This window comes from Sitodiplosis mosellana, unplaced genomic scaffold, assembly GCF_009176505.1.
Source record: "Sitodiplosis mosellana isolate CC-2019 unplaced genomic scaffold, AAFC_SMos_1.0 Smas_scaffold_1, whole genome shotgun sequence".
Taxonomy (NCBI): Eukaryota; Metazoa; Arthropoda; class Insecta; order Diptera; family Cecidomyiidae; genus Sitodiplosis; species Sitodiplosis mosellana.
This window is the reverse complement of record NW_022595244.1, coordinates 1,797,535-1,811,351: the sequence shown is the minus strand read 5'-3', so window position 1 is coordinate 1,811,351 and position 13,817 is coordinate 1,797,535. Positions and strand designations below refer to the sequence as shown.

General features: G+C 36.1%; 2 protein-coding genes across 3 annotated transcripts in view; both read right to left on the bottom strand.

Annotated features, from left to right (window-relative positions):
* The window catches only part of LOC129576992 (ATP-binding cassette subfamily C member 4-like), a 23,590-nt gene extending 17,592 nt beyond the window's left edge, over positions 1–5,998 (bottom strand). Inside the window, exons 1-12 of the mRNA XM_055463332.1 lie at positions 5,066–5,998; positions 4,213–4,383; positions 3,992–4,151; positions 3,672–3,894; positions 2,563–3,580; positions 2,276–2,480; positions 1,728–2,110; positions 1,526–1,651; positions 1,308–1,451; positions 1,044–1,240; positions 246–957; positions 7–168 (exon numbers count right to left, since the gene is read on the bottom strand). Coding sequence (XP_055319307.1) covers positions 7–168; positions 246–957; positions 1,044–1,240; positions 1,308–1,451; positions 1,526–1,651; positions 1,728–2,110; positions 2,276–2,480; positions 2,563–3,580; positions 3,672–3,894; positions 3,992–4,151; positions 4,213–4,383; positions 5,066–5,247 — 3,683 coding nt within the window. The 5' untranslated portion in view covers positions 5,248–5,998. The remainder of the gene's footprint in view (positions 1–6; positions 169–245; positions 958–1,043; positions 1,241–1,307; positions 1,452–1,525; positions 1,652–1,727; positions 2,111–2,275; positions 2,481–2,562; positions 3,581–3,671; positions 3,895–3,991; positions 4,152–4,212; positions 4,384–5,065) is intronic.
* Positions 5,999–6,456: 458 nt separating this feature from the next.
* Positions 6,457–12,848, bottom strand: LOC129571143 (ATP-binding cassette subfamily C member 4-like). 2 transcript variants are annotated; one of them, XM_055450910.1, is made up of 14 exons: positions 12,406–12,848; positions 11,606–11,933; positions 11,326–11,548; positions 10,725–11,254; positions 10,081–10,652; positions 9,811–10,015; positions 9,370–9,746; positions 9,125–9,286; positions 8,921–9,064; positions 8,663–8,859; positions 8,290–8,589; positions 7,819–8,230; positions 7,516–7,743; positions 6,457–7,446 (listed from the first exon to the last, which is right to left on the bottom strand). In XM_055450910.1, the coding sequence occupies exons 1-14, from the start codon at positions 12,588–12,590 to the stop codon at positions 7,158–7,160; spliced, it is 4,152 nt and encodes a 1,383-aa protein (XP_055306885.1). In that variant the 5' UTR covers positions 12,591–12,848; the 3' UTR covers positions 6,457–7,157. The 2 variants fall into 2 exon arrangements, with proteins under 2 accessions (XP_055306885.1, XP_055306890.1); XM_055450915.1 differs by having other exon boundaries at positions 11,606–11,992; positions 12,406–12,527.
* Positions 12,849–13,817: the final 969 nt, after the last annotated feature.

Below are 13,817 nucleotides of genomic sequence, written 5' to 3'. Positions count from 1 at the left end.
GCTCGCGCCAAACACAAAAGTTGACGTTGACCCACTGAATAATTGGCACCATGCGGTAAAACGGTCGATTGTAAGCCCAACGTTTCTGAAATAGCACTTTTCAGCTCAACACTTTCCAATGCGCTCCAGATATCATCATCAGAATAATCTTCAAATGGATCCAGATTCCTGTTCAATATTATTTAAATTGGATTAGTTAGATCACATGGATACATCAAATAAGTAGTAAAAATATCAATTCATACCTTCTCAATGTGCCCGAAAATAGAACTGGATCCTGCGGAATGATGGCAATTTGCTTTCTCAAGTCACTCAATTGAATGTTGGCTGTGTCAACTCCATCAATCTGAATTTGTCCTTCGATGCACGCCAAACGGAATAAAGAACCTATCAATGAACTTTTGCCCGCACCCGTTCTACCAACGATACCAATTTTCTCCATTGGATTGATGACGAATGACAATCCTCGTAAAACTGGTTCGGCTTCAGCAAAATATCGGTAGAAGACATTTCTAAATTCGATGCATCCTTTCGATGGCCAACCTTCTACAAGAATGACTAGTTTCTTTGGCTGTTTTTCCGGTTCCAAATCGCGATATTCGAGTACACGTTCAACTGCTGTCATTTGATTGGAGATTTCAGCACTTTGACGAACACCCCATGGAACAAGTCCCGTTAAACTAATCGCTTGAGATATAGCCAACCCAATTTTTTCGCCAGATACTCCCGTATCAAATAATACGTAGTAGTACACAATTGAAGCGATAAACAGCAAACACATGAAATCGAGACAGAATCCAAACACGGAAGTTGTCGATATAATTATAAACCAACAGGATGAATGCGTGTCTTGATGATTATCGAATTCTTTCTTTAGAATTTCTTCAGCCTTGTATGCACGAACCGTTGACAAACCACTTAGAGTGGCCGATAAGTGAGTGTATGCTGGCGATTTCGCTGTAAATGTATGATTGATTAGTAATAGTTAAAATGTGATGATTATTCAAAAAGATCACTTATTTTCGAAACCGTTTACTACCCACCTATTCCCTCCAATCTCTTCACCTTTCTCGACGTTTTCAAGTAAATGCTTCGAATGAAAACGAAAAATATGCTCAAAACCAACAATGGAATCAAAAAATATGGGTTCACTACCAAGGCTATCACTATCGAACCGAACATGCTCAATATATTCTGTGTTGCATCGAGTATATTCTTGGGAAGGATTTCATCAACCGCACTGAAAATAAATAAATTAGATGTTATCATAATTATTTGAAATGATCAACGATGAAAAACGTACGCACCCGATATCCTTTGAAAATCGATTAAGTATTCGGCCCGATGGGTTTGTATCGAAGAAGCGCATTTTTGTTGAAATGATGCCTTTGAACATTGCATTGTGGATATTTTGAGAAATTCGGACGCAAATTGAATAGAAACCGATGGACCTGTGGATAAACGAAAGTACAATTGATAAAGATGAATGGTTTCAATCGATTAAAACGATCGAAGTGCAAATTACCTTGATATCCCAAATATGAGAAGTGCAGCAACTAATGTCCCTTGAATGGAAATGCATTCATTCGTAGTTAACGTAATTGAAGTATCATTAGGTGACACATGTGTGCGTATTTCTTCTTGTTTGGTCCTAAAATGACGATATATCTAGAATTATTCAATCTTAATTATTCATCTAATACTTAATTTCATCAGAAATTCGATACCATATGGAAACGAAATAGTCTGTTGCACTGGCCAAGCATTGAACAAACACGAAGGAAAATAGCAGCATGAGTAGAACCGACCAATGGGCACCACTACTAAAATAATTCCATGAAAGCGATCCCTTTGCCTTCGAAATCGCCTCCATTGGTACTCCTTCATCTTTCGTCTCTTTCTGTTTTTGTTCTGCGGCCACAGACCGACCGATAACACTCTTCATCGATTCGATTGATGATTCAGATTGCGTTGAAATTGTGGAGCATTGCCGACTAAAAACAGGGAATATTTCGGTGACATCTGGTGTTTCAGTCATGCCAACAAGTTCAATGAAATCAACATCACTTTTGTATAATTCACTCGGTGTTCCTTGGATTTCGATCCTTCCCTATTGAAAATAAGTGCGATTTGAATGAATTGAAAATCAATGATTCTCCGAAAGAAATATATTTCAATGAATTGGTTCAAGAAATTATTCAATCTTTGAAAAGGAAAATGTTTCATCTTTTCGAAAAAAAAAATCGTATGTTTAAAGACAAATGCTAATACATACATCCTTTAGTACGATAAGCCAATCAGCCTCTTTAAGAAAATGCACTTGATGTGTCACCAAAATTCGAGTTGATCTCTGTCTCGATAGACTGCTTGCCGGTCCTATGCACTTATTGAATATGTGAGTTCCAACGTGAGTATCGACTGCACTCAATGGGTCGTCAAACAGGTAAATATCAGAGTTGCGATAACAAGCTCGCGCCAAGCTGAAGAAAAACAATAATTATTATTTTATATTTTTAATATTAAATTTGGAATCGTAACAGAACCTGTTGAAATCATTCTTACTTGATACGCGCTTTTTGACCACCACTGAGACTTGCTCCACGTTCACCAACGATAGTTCGATCTCCGTTCTCGAATTGCTCAAAATCTTTTTCCAGCGCACAAATTCGTACCACTTTGTTATAGCGCTCTTGGTCATACTTTTGGCCAAACAATATGTTTTGTCTCACCGATGCTGCAAACACCCATGGCTCTTGACTTGCATAGGAAATTGATCCGTTTACGCTAATCGAGCCCGTTTTCAACGGCAACTCTCGTAAAATGGCCTGTAGCAGCGACGATTTCCCGGATCCAACTGGTCCGATTATTCCAATCAACATTCCTTTTGGGAAATCAACATTCAAATGTGATAAGCATTCATCCACTTGCATTTCGTCCATAGTTGTACGGTTATCTTTAGCTTTTCCATTTTGATTGAATTTTCCACTAGATAAATATGCATTAGCGGGTATCGTCCAGCAAGCCGACACATTTTTCATTGAAACCGATACATTCGAAGTGATTGAGTCGCTCATCTTGACTTTTCCCTTCTTTAAACCATTTGCAAGGCCATTTTCAAGTTTATCGTCACCAAAGTTCGTTTGTTTTTCTTCTAAGTACAAGAATTTCTCCAAACGTTTCAATGCGACCAAAACTTCTGCAGTTTCAGCAATACCTCGAGAAAATCGTTGCGACATCAAATGGGACACAATGTTAAAGTACGACGTTATTACAAATATCCTGGCCGACGTAATTTCCTGTGGACCATGAACCAAAATAATGATCATCATTGTGCAGAAAAGCGCCATTCTCGTGGTGAACAACATCGAGGTCATATGGAACGCACGAATGTATGATGTTTTGCGAACCATTTTCAACTCCAAACTTCGAGTGTATGTGATGAGTTTGGCAAACGGTTTTTCCCATGCGTACATCTTTATCACTTGCACACCGCTTATTATTTCATCCATGAATCGAATGCGTTCGTCCGTTCTTGATGCAGTTTGAAGGCGGTATTTCGATGTTAGTTTGCCAGCATAACCTACTTGGTTCAGTTAAATTATCATTAAGCTATTATCAAACTTTTTTCAAATTATTTTTTAATTATGATTTTATTCATTTCTTGAACTTACTCAGCATAGGAACCACACAGAAAACAACCAAAATGCCGACCAATCCAGTCCATCTAATTTCGTTCCACATCAGACATCCAACGAGCAATGTGAGCAATGGCGCTGTCCACAAAGCATTCATAAAAAATGTTGCCCATTCGAAGCGATTCACATCGTTCGAAAGTAGATTCACTACTTTCCCAGGTGATGTATCTCCAAGAGCCGTTTGTGACAGCCGAAGTGACTGTTTGAACAGGAAAAAAGCATTTATTAGATATTAAAATCGATCGTTTAAAGTTTTCTTTGTAACAATTTGATATCGAATGATTTGATAAAATTACCTTTCTGTAAATGAGACTGCAAACGGACACTCGAACTTTCATCCCATTATGATAGGAGACATAATGAATATGATTGATGAGCAGAGCGTTCAAAGCATTCATCACCACAATTCCAGTGGCATAAAGGACGGCATCATGATATGCTATTTGTGTGTCTTTGCTGCAAAAACAAGTTGACCTTGAGTACTTTTCATTATCTATTTTAAGAGGTTTACACTTACCGGAAGTATTTCAATAAGTAGCCAAGGAGGAACGGTTGCCCCAATCGAAAAACGATATCGTTGAAAAAGCAACAAACACTCAAAAATGCATAGTCTCTCCAGAATGTGTATAAAATGACTGACAACAAAGAGTTCCGCTCGTCAGCCTTTGATGTGCTTCGTACCCAGTTACTGTGGAAATCAGATAAAAAACAAGCAACTAATTTTATTTACAACTTCACTTATCTATAAGATGCGTCTATTTATCATGTATGTTTGCATTGTTTTGTTGAAGTGTCATTTTTTCATACAAATTTCGAATCGGACGATTATATTCATTTAGGTCGGATCTTTTTGGCAGTAAATATTTGTCTCAATTTTTCGAAATTAGATGTTCGTCTAAGTTTATTATCTATGAAGCTCTCGAAATAGTTTTGTTCACATAATTTCACGCCTGCCCAATACAGACGAGTAAGATGACCAAAACCATGAATGAAATGCATTTAAATTTTGAATATCACAAATTGACTTTTCCTGGATCTCCGTGAAAAACCGATTTCCATTTACCATTTCTATGGATTTTTTTTTTTTGAAAATGACCAATAAATTCGGTTTATCGGTGATTGTGAGAAAAAATTACCATTCATTGGATCATCATTATGTTTTTATAGTGATTTACGCTCGGAAACAACTACAATGGATAAATATTATCAATTAAATTGAGTTTTAGAGCGTTTGAATCACGATGGAGACACAAACACAGCACAATAATTAGCGTTATTAGTTCCACTAGAAACGGGATAAATGCCCAATAAAATTTACTTTACATGTCGATTCGTGGATATTGAGATAGATAGAGAGAAAAAACACTTACGTTTCTAAACGATTCCCGAGTGTTTCAGACTTGTCACATGTCATCGGTTGGAACATATCGTCTAGTTTCAGAACTTTGGCATTTTTTTTAAAAAATGGCACAGTCCAAGCGAAAAGTATTTTGGATAAGCAATTTGCACTATCACATGGATTCGGTGGGAGTTTGTACTGTGTTGATTCCATTTTTATACAAATTCACTTTGTACACCGATGGTTGGACACTTTTTATTTTAAAAAATTGGGAGATTTTAATCAAAAATACTTTCAACAATCTTGTTGAATTGGTTTTTCACTCTAAAAAAACAATTGTTTTGATATTATTTTCCAACAAATATCTACAAATTAGTTTTCTAAACGTTTTATTATCGTTTTAGTCTTTGAAATTGGACTACGCCATTTCTTGAACACATTCGACTAACGCAATAGCAAATCATGAACTAAAAACTCTATTGTATTCTCTATTCCATTCGAACTGTATTCGCAAAACAAAGTATTGAACACACACACATCATTATTTTAACTGATAATGATTCGTACACAATCAAATACGATGTTGTTCTCCGAAGTGGTTTTGTTGACATAACAAATCAACGATGTGTTTGTCATTCACATGCCGGCATTTCACAACAGAGTCGTATAATATACGTTTGTAGTATACATGAATACATGTTGTATAACGTGTTTGTATGTACAATAAGAGCACCGAGCGCCTAAATTAAAATGCGTGTATATATAGAAAGCAAGAAAGAACACGTGCTATCGCAGTCTATTTATAGGTTTAATTATTGAAATATACAAGTTTTTATGAACAAATGAATTAATTCTGCTTTGTAACAAACTGGTTTCATTTGAATGAATTGATTAAATTCTAGATTGATTTGCCGGTATAAAATCCATCATTTTTGACCGTGTATTTACACTCATAACTGCGAAACTTTGTTTAACACATACATTGTAATATTCGGTGGGTGCCACTCAAAAAATATTCATACTTATTTAGTGCGTGAGACGCATGATCACTCATTTAGTGAGTGAGACGGACGCGGATGAGACGAAGCAAAGCGAAAGAGAAGCGGGCAACTCCATACGAACGAACGATATAGCGCGCATACATTTCGTCATTCCGTCGTTAGAATACGGACACATACACAAACTCGTAGTGCACATTGACTCTATGTTCTAGTTGCGCGCTTCCCTTTCGCTTTGCTTCATCTCATCCGCATGCTTCTCACTCACTAAATGAGTGACCATGCGTCTCACGCACTAAATAAGTATGAATATTTTTTCAGTGGCACTCACCGAATATTACAATGTATGGTTTAACATTTGTAAAATTGATTCAGTCAATTAATTTCACACGAAACAAAAATTGTAGTGTAATACAACATTGTATCTGTTTTTAGTTCAAAACGTCCGTTTATTTTATTTTTCACTCAATTTTAAAATTTTCTATTATTATATTAGTAATTATTGATAGCTTGAACCGAATTTCAATGGAGTATAGTAAATTATTGTCAGAATAAGTACAATGTGTTAAATTCAGCTGCGTTTTTGTTTACATTTTTATTAATCACATGTTTCTTCCGCAATGCCAAAACTTCTTTTCAGAATAAATGTCAAAAACACTCAGTTCATGAACATTCACAGCGTAGACTTGTGGAAGATACCACAACTAAAACTGGAGCGAATTTCGAAATAAAATCATCACTTGAGTCAAGTGATTTGACAAAAGCCAACTACATTTTTTTATTATTATTGTTTATAAACACTGATAGTTTTTTCTAAATTGGCACTATTTGCACATGAAGGAAAATATTCTTTTCCACATTTATCTTTACTTATTCAAGTATTTTTTTTTATAATCTAACTGTTATATAACACTAAATCATTATTTACACTTCAAGCGGTTAGTTGACATTGAAACACAAAATAAATCACAGTCTATCAGTTTTAATGCGTTCACTAATCTTACTAAATCAATCGGAATTTGATAAGTACTAAGAATTCATAAACGTATACTGGACGTTTAAATCGCCCGTTTATGAACATATTTTATCACGACACAATCTTTTTATGTGGAATTATTTGCTATTTCATAATGATGTTGAATGGATGTTGTCACAATGTTCCACGTTAAATTTTTCCAATGCAGCTTGTGAGAGACGATCAAATTCTTTGGGTCCCAGCGCTTTAACCATTCCATAAAAAATGCCGTTTTGATTTTGTAACAAATTGTGCGGCTCATCAAATTCAACGGCTTTTCCGGAAGCCATTATCAAAACACGATCCGAGTCAATGATTGTGTGTATTCGATGAGCGACAGTTAGAACTGTGCATTCCGTGAATTTCTCTCGTATCGTTCGTTGAATTAACAGATCCGTTCTGCAGAAAAAGTGAAAAATAAATTAGAAACTATTTTTTAAGTAAGCTTTTGCTATTGCATTGACATACTGTGGATCGACATTGGCCGTTGCCTCATCCAAAACGAGAATTCGATTCTTTCTCAAAATCGCTCGCGCCAAACACAAGAGTTGACGTTGACCCACTGAATAATTGGCACCATGCGGTAGAACGGTCGATTGTAAGCCCAAATTTTCTGAAACAGAACTTTTCAGCTCAACACTTTCCAATGCGCTCCAGATATCATCATCAGAATATTCCTCAAATGGATCCAGATTCCTGTTCAATTTCATTTGCATTGCATTAAATTACATTTGTTGCATCAAACAGAGTAGTAAGAATATCAATTCATACCTTCTCAATGTACCCGAAAATAGAACTGGATCCTGCGGAATGATGGCAATTTGCTTTCTTAAGTCACTCAATTGAATGTTGGCTGTGTCAACTCCATCAATCTGAATTTGTCCTTCGATGCACGCCAAACGAAATAAAGAACCTATCAATGAACTTTTGCCCGCACCCGTTCTACCAACGATACCAATTTTCTCCATCGGATTTATGACGAATGACAATCCTCGTAAAACTGGTTCGGCTTCAGCCGAATATCTGTAAAATACATTTCGGAATTCAATGCTTCCTTTCGATGGCCAAGACTTTGCGATGAGAGCCGCTTTTTTTGGTTGTTTCTCCGGTTCCAGATCTCGATATTCGAGCAATCGCTCGACTGACATCATTTGATTGCTCACTTCAGCACTTTGACGAACGCCTTGAATTATGGCAAAAATGATGAATATCGTACGAAAAATGTTAAATCATACAGCTTACCCCATTGAACCATTCCGGTTAAACCGATTGCTTGCGTTACTGCTAATCCGATTTTTTCACCCGAAACTGACGTATCGATGAGCATGTAGTAAAAAATGATTGAAGCGGTGAATATCAGGCATAAAATATCCAAACTAAACCCAAACACTGCACTTGTTGATATTGCCATGTACCAACAGGCTGAATGCATGTCTTGATGATTGTCGAATTCTTTTGCCAATATTTTTTCAACTTTATATGCACGAACTGTTGACAATCCACTTAAAGTTGCCGACAAATGCGTGAATGCCGGCGATTTTGCTGTGAAAGAAATCAACAGGGTATAGGTCAGTAATGCAAGTGTTTAGTAAAAAGATAATTGAAGGCAACATACCAATTCCTTCCAGTCGTTTCACATTCTTAGACGTTTTTAGGTAGATTTTCTTAATCAAATAGAAGATTATACTCAAGATAAACACTGGAATCAAAAAATACGCATTTACAGAGGCCGCCAATGTAATAGAACCAACCATGGAGAGAATACTTTGAATGGTGTCAAGCATTGCTTTTGGCAGAAATTCATCAACAGATCTGAAAATGCCACATATTCAACAAATGGTCTAATTTAATCAAATAAGATTAATCATTTTACCCAATATCTCTTGAAAATCTGTTGAGAATGCGACCCGATGGATTTGTATCGAAGAAACGCATAGACGTTGAAATTATTCCCTTGAACATTGCATTGTGAATATTTTGAGAGCAACGCAGGCACATCGTATAAAAACCAATTGATCTAAAATCCAGAAGAAAGCAGTTGATGAAGGGAAACAAGTTTATGTTATCGCTGATATACCTAGAAATGCCAATTATGAAAACAGACACCACCAACGTTGCATGTATATAAATACATAATTCGGTGGTCAATGTGAACGAAGGATAATCATAGGATGGTGTTGATTCAGTGTCATTATTTTGATTTGCTGTTCGAAATGTGCGAGCTTCTTCTTGTTTTGTCCTGAAAATGTGATTTTGAGTCATTTCTTTGGAATTTTCTAATGAATTAATAGTATCGAGTAGAATACTCGAACAAATACGTACCAAATAGATACAAAATAATCGGCAGCACTCCCCAAAAGCTGAACGAACAAAAAGGATGTGCATAAAAACAGCAGAATGAACCAATTAGCACCCGCAGTAAAATAATTGATAAAAACTGATCCTTTCACTTTTCCCTTTGAACTTTGTTCAGCATGTGCACCTTCGTCATTTTTGTCTTGTTCATTTTCTTTGTACTCTATAAAACTGTTGAGTGATTCCATCGATGTAGATCGTATGGAAAGTGTTTGAGATTTTTGTCGCTTGAACATTTCGCTATTATCTCTTACTTCTGGCGTTTCAACCGTTCCCACTAGCTCGACAAAATCGACACCACTTCGTGCTAGCTCTGCAGGTGTTCCTTGCGCTTCGATTCTTCCCTATTGGATAATGGGGTTCAATTCAGATAACTTGAATGGGATCTACTAAGTAACATGTTCTTACATTCTTCAAAACGATGAGCCAATTAGCTGCCTTTAGAAAATGCACTTGATGTGTCACCAAAATTCGAGTTGATCTCTGTCTCGATAGACTGCTTGCCGGTCCTATACACTTATTGAATATGTGAGTTCCAACGTGAGCATCGACTGCACTCAACGGATCGTCCAACAAATAAATGTCGGCATTTCGGTAACAGGCGCGTGCCAGGCTGAAAGAGCAAATAAAATTAAATTTGGATTGGTCTCAAACAGAGTCTGTTTGAATCATTCTCACTTTATACGCGCTTTTTGACCACCACTAAGACTCGCTCCACGTTCACCAACGATTGTTCGATCTCCGTTTTCGAATTGCTCAAAATCTTTTTCCAGCGCACACGTGCGAACTACCGTATTATATCGTTCGCGATTATATTCCTCGCCGAACAAAATATTCTGTCTCACTGATGCTGCAAACACCCATGGCTCTTGACATGCGTAAGAAATCGATCCGTTTATGTTGATGGTGCCTGATTCCAAAGGCAATTCTCGTAAAATCGCTTGTAAGAGCGAAGACTTTCCCGCACCAACCGGACCGATCACACCAGTCAATTTGCCTTTCGGGAAATCAATATTCAAATTTTCCAAAGTAGGTGATAGCTTTATTGTTACGTGTAAATCAGGCACAGTGTCGTGAACGTTCTTGTTCCCTTTTTCAATGATTTCATTCGAATGCAAATTTTTCCCACTGTAAACGGAGTTTTTCTTCGGTGAATAAATCTCATTACTTGGCATCACCCAGCGAGCTGACATATTTTTCATTGAGAGCGCAACATTTGAGTTTTTAACCACACTCGATTCTATCGGATCCTAAATATGTTAGATTAGTTGAAATTAGCCTTCATTTACATAATGAAATTTCTTTTCCAAATTCTAGTTCACCTGGCTTTCGTGTGGAAATGAACCATTTACGATTCCGTTTATTCCGTTGCCGTATCCATTTTCATATTCATCACCATTCTCAATGAAAGTTTTCTTCTCGTCCAAGCTTAAGAATTTTTCTAAACGCCTCAACGCAACCAGCACCTCTGCGCATTCGGCAACACTACGGGAGAATCGTTGCGACATCATGTGTGCAACAATTCCAAAATAAGAAGAAATGACATACACTTTGGCGGCCGTGATTTCTTTGGGACCATAGACTAATGCAATGGTCAGCATCGAACTGAACAGGGCCATACGTGTAGTGAACAACATAAAGGTCATGTGAAACGCTCGGATATACGATGTTTTGCGTATAATTTTCATTTCCATTTGTCGAGCGAAAGTGATGAGTTTTGCAAACGGTTTTTCCCATGCATATATTTTGATCACTTGCACACCGCTTATTATTTCGTCCATGAAACGTACTCGTTCATCGGTTCTCAATGCAGTTTGGAGACGGTATTCTGATGTTAGTTTACCAGCGTAACCTTAAAAATTTTGAAGTTCAGGCAATATGTTGAGTTAATTTGTGAAATGTTATTTCAATTCGAATTCTTACTCAAAATCGGTACAATCATGAAGACGACGGAAATGCCCACCAGTCCAGCGTATCGAGCCTCTTTCCACAATAGACAGCCGACAATGAATGTGAGTAAAGGTGAAATCCATAGAGAATTGAAGAAAAATGATGCCCAATCGAATCGATTCACATCATTTGACAATAAATTCACCACTTTGCCGGGTGAAGTTTCCCCAAGAGCCGTTTGCGATAGCCGCAGAGACTTTGAAATGAACAAATATCAATAGTTGAAGTGCTTTTTCAAATCGATTTATTATACCTTTCTGTAAATAAGACTGCAAACAGCTACTCGCACTTTCATCCCATTGTGATACGAAAGCAATAAAATATGATTAGAGCATAGCGCATTCAAAAAGTTCAGTATCATAATCCCAATCGCATAAAGCAATGCTTCGTCATACGTTACGTTTGTGTCGTTGCGAAAATACCGCAAGAAATATCCAAGCATAAATGGTTGGCCCAAACGAAGTAAAATATCGTTGATAAAACACAATACACTCAAAATTGCATAATCCTTCCAAAACGTGGTAAAAATCACTGATAACAATGAACGCTGCTCCGTCGTCGATGTTTGTTTATTCCAATTTCTATAGACACAACAGAAAAAAAAGAATTGAGCAATCCATCACTTTTACTTATCAATGAGCTGATGAAATAGTGATGTTTCAAATTTTGTCACGAAATAATCAAAAGTCATTGTTTCACATTTTTTTGTGAGAAAAAAGTCATTGAGTCAGGGAAATGTTTCAAGGCACATGAATATAATCAACATTTTTTATTTCAATTGATTTGTAAATCATTTGACAACAGCAAAACAATCAAATGATTTATGATGCGAAAAATATTTGCTTTAATGTAACTTGGATGACGATAAGCTTCCGCTAGATAGACGACTACCGTGGGTATTTCCCAATACGGGTGATTTGAATGTTGTTCATTTTTTTGCGAAGCTAATTATAATGAAACTCATAATGACTCACATTTTGCAATTTGTCGTTGAAGAAAAAAAACGTTGTGACTTTTTTTTAATGAGGTAGAAAATTTAATTGAAAAACTCACTCTTCCAAACGATTGCCCAGTATTTCCGATTTATCACAGATCAACGGTTGAAATACATTATCAAAACTGAGTATTTTTTCATAGCTTTTCTTGAAAAAAGCCAAAGTCCATGTCATGAATAGTTTTGATAAAAAATTTGCATTCTCATGAGGATTTGGTGGCAGTTTGCGCTGTGTCGATTCCATTTTAAATTTTAACAAATTCCTCACTATTTTTTATAGAACGGTACAATTATTGATACACTTTGATAGTCGGAATGACTATTTATAGTTCATCATTGATTAGCATGAAAATAATTCGACACAAATTTTTTTAGAAGGCAATACACAATTAAATCTTCAATTAAAAACAAATTATAGCCTTATCCTCATTACTTTTTTACGTGAATTCAAGAAAACATTCCTCGTATGGTAAGCGTCGTGCACAATAGGAAAACACAGACTGATTCTAGATTTACGTTTGCCTTCAACTTGTGTCGCCGATTATTCTGTAACGCATCAGAGATATCATATCAGTGGACATATGGTCTTATCAGTACTTTTACAAACAAAAACCAACGAGTTGAATGAGTCCGGTGTCATAACACAAATCGTGCATTAAGATTCATTCACTTTTTTTCGTATCAAAAACGTTGATTAGTGCTTGCCAATACAGAGAGCAATGTAAACAAAGTAAAATTAAAAATTGCGGTCGAGTAAAAATCGTTTTCGCTAATCGCTGTTTACTTGATTCGCAGTCAAACTGTCAGGAGGAAACAGAATGATTGATTATTGATCAATGATTATTATTTCCTCTGCTATTTTGTCAAATTTTTGTGATGGGTGATACGTGTTGACAAAATCTAGGACGAAATATTCAATCAATATTACCGATACGATTATTTATAAAAGAAACAGTTTCAATGTTTTTGTTTTTGAGTGAAACAATTCGTCTAGATTGAATGTTCGATTGGAACAATTTATTATTATATCAGATAGTGAGTAACAAGCTTCAGAAGTGAGTTAATATTGATTGAAATTGCATTTAAAATATTATTATGAAATATTCCCTGCAAAAATTCAGTTCATTTGTAATTATAACCACAAATAATATCTCTGTTTACATTCCCAATTATTGCTTTACCTACTTTTTGCGATTTGTTACAGACGATCAAATCCAATGCGATATTTTCTTGAAATATTGGTGCATATGAATCGGTTAAAATAATCTTGACCCCCCCAATTTTTCGTAAAATAAAACCGTAACATAAATTTGGTTTAAGATAGTAGAGATACATAGAAAGCGTTTAAAATAAAAATGAATCATGCACAGAGTGAAAATAATAGTGAAACATAGCTATGCAAAAACTCTGCATTTCCTGAATTTTTCTCGTATCGTTCGTCAAAACAACAGATCAATCCAGCGAAAATGGG

Bases quoted from the DNA above. Each gene is read 5' to 3' on its own strand.
- LOC129571143 (XM_055450910.1), bottom strand. From the start codon at position 12,590: ATGGAATCGACACAGCGCAAACTGCCACCAAATCCTCATGAGAATGCA. The intron at 11,549-11,605 runs GTATAATAAATC...TTCATTTCAAAG, and splicing joins GCAGTCTTATTTACAGAAAG to TCTCTGCGGCTATCGCAAAC. The intron at 8,231-8,289 runs GTAAGCTGTATG...CCATAATTCAAG, and splicing joins AACCGGAATGGTTCAATGGG to GCGTTCGTCAAAGTGCTGAA.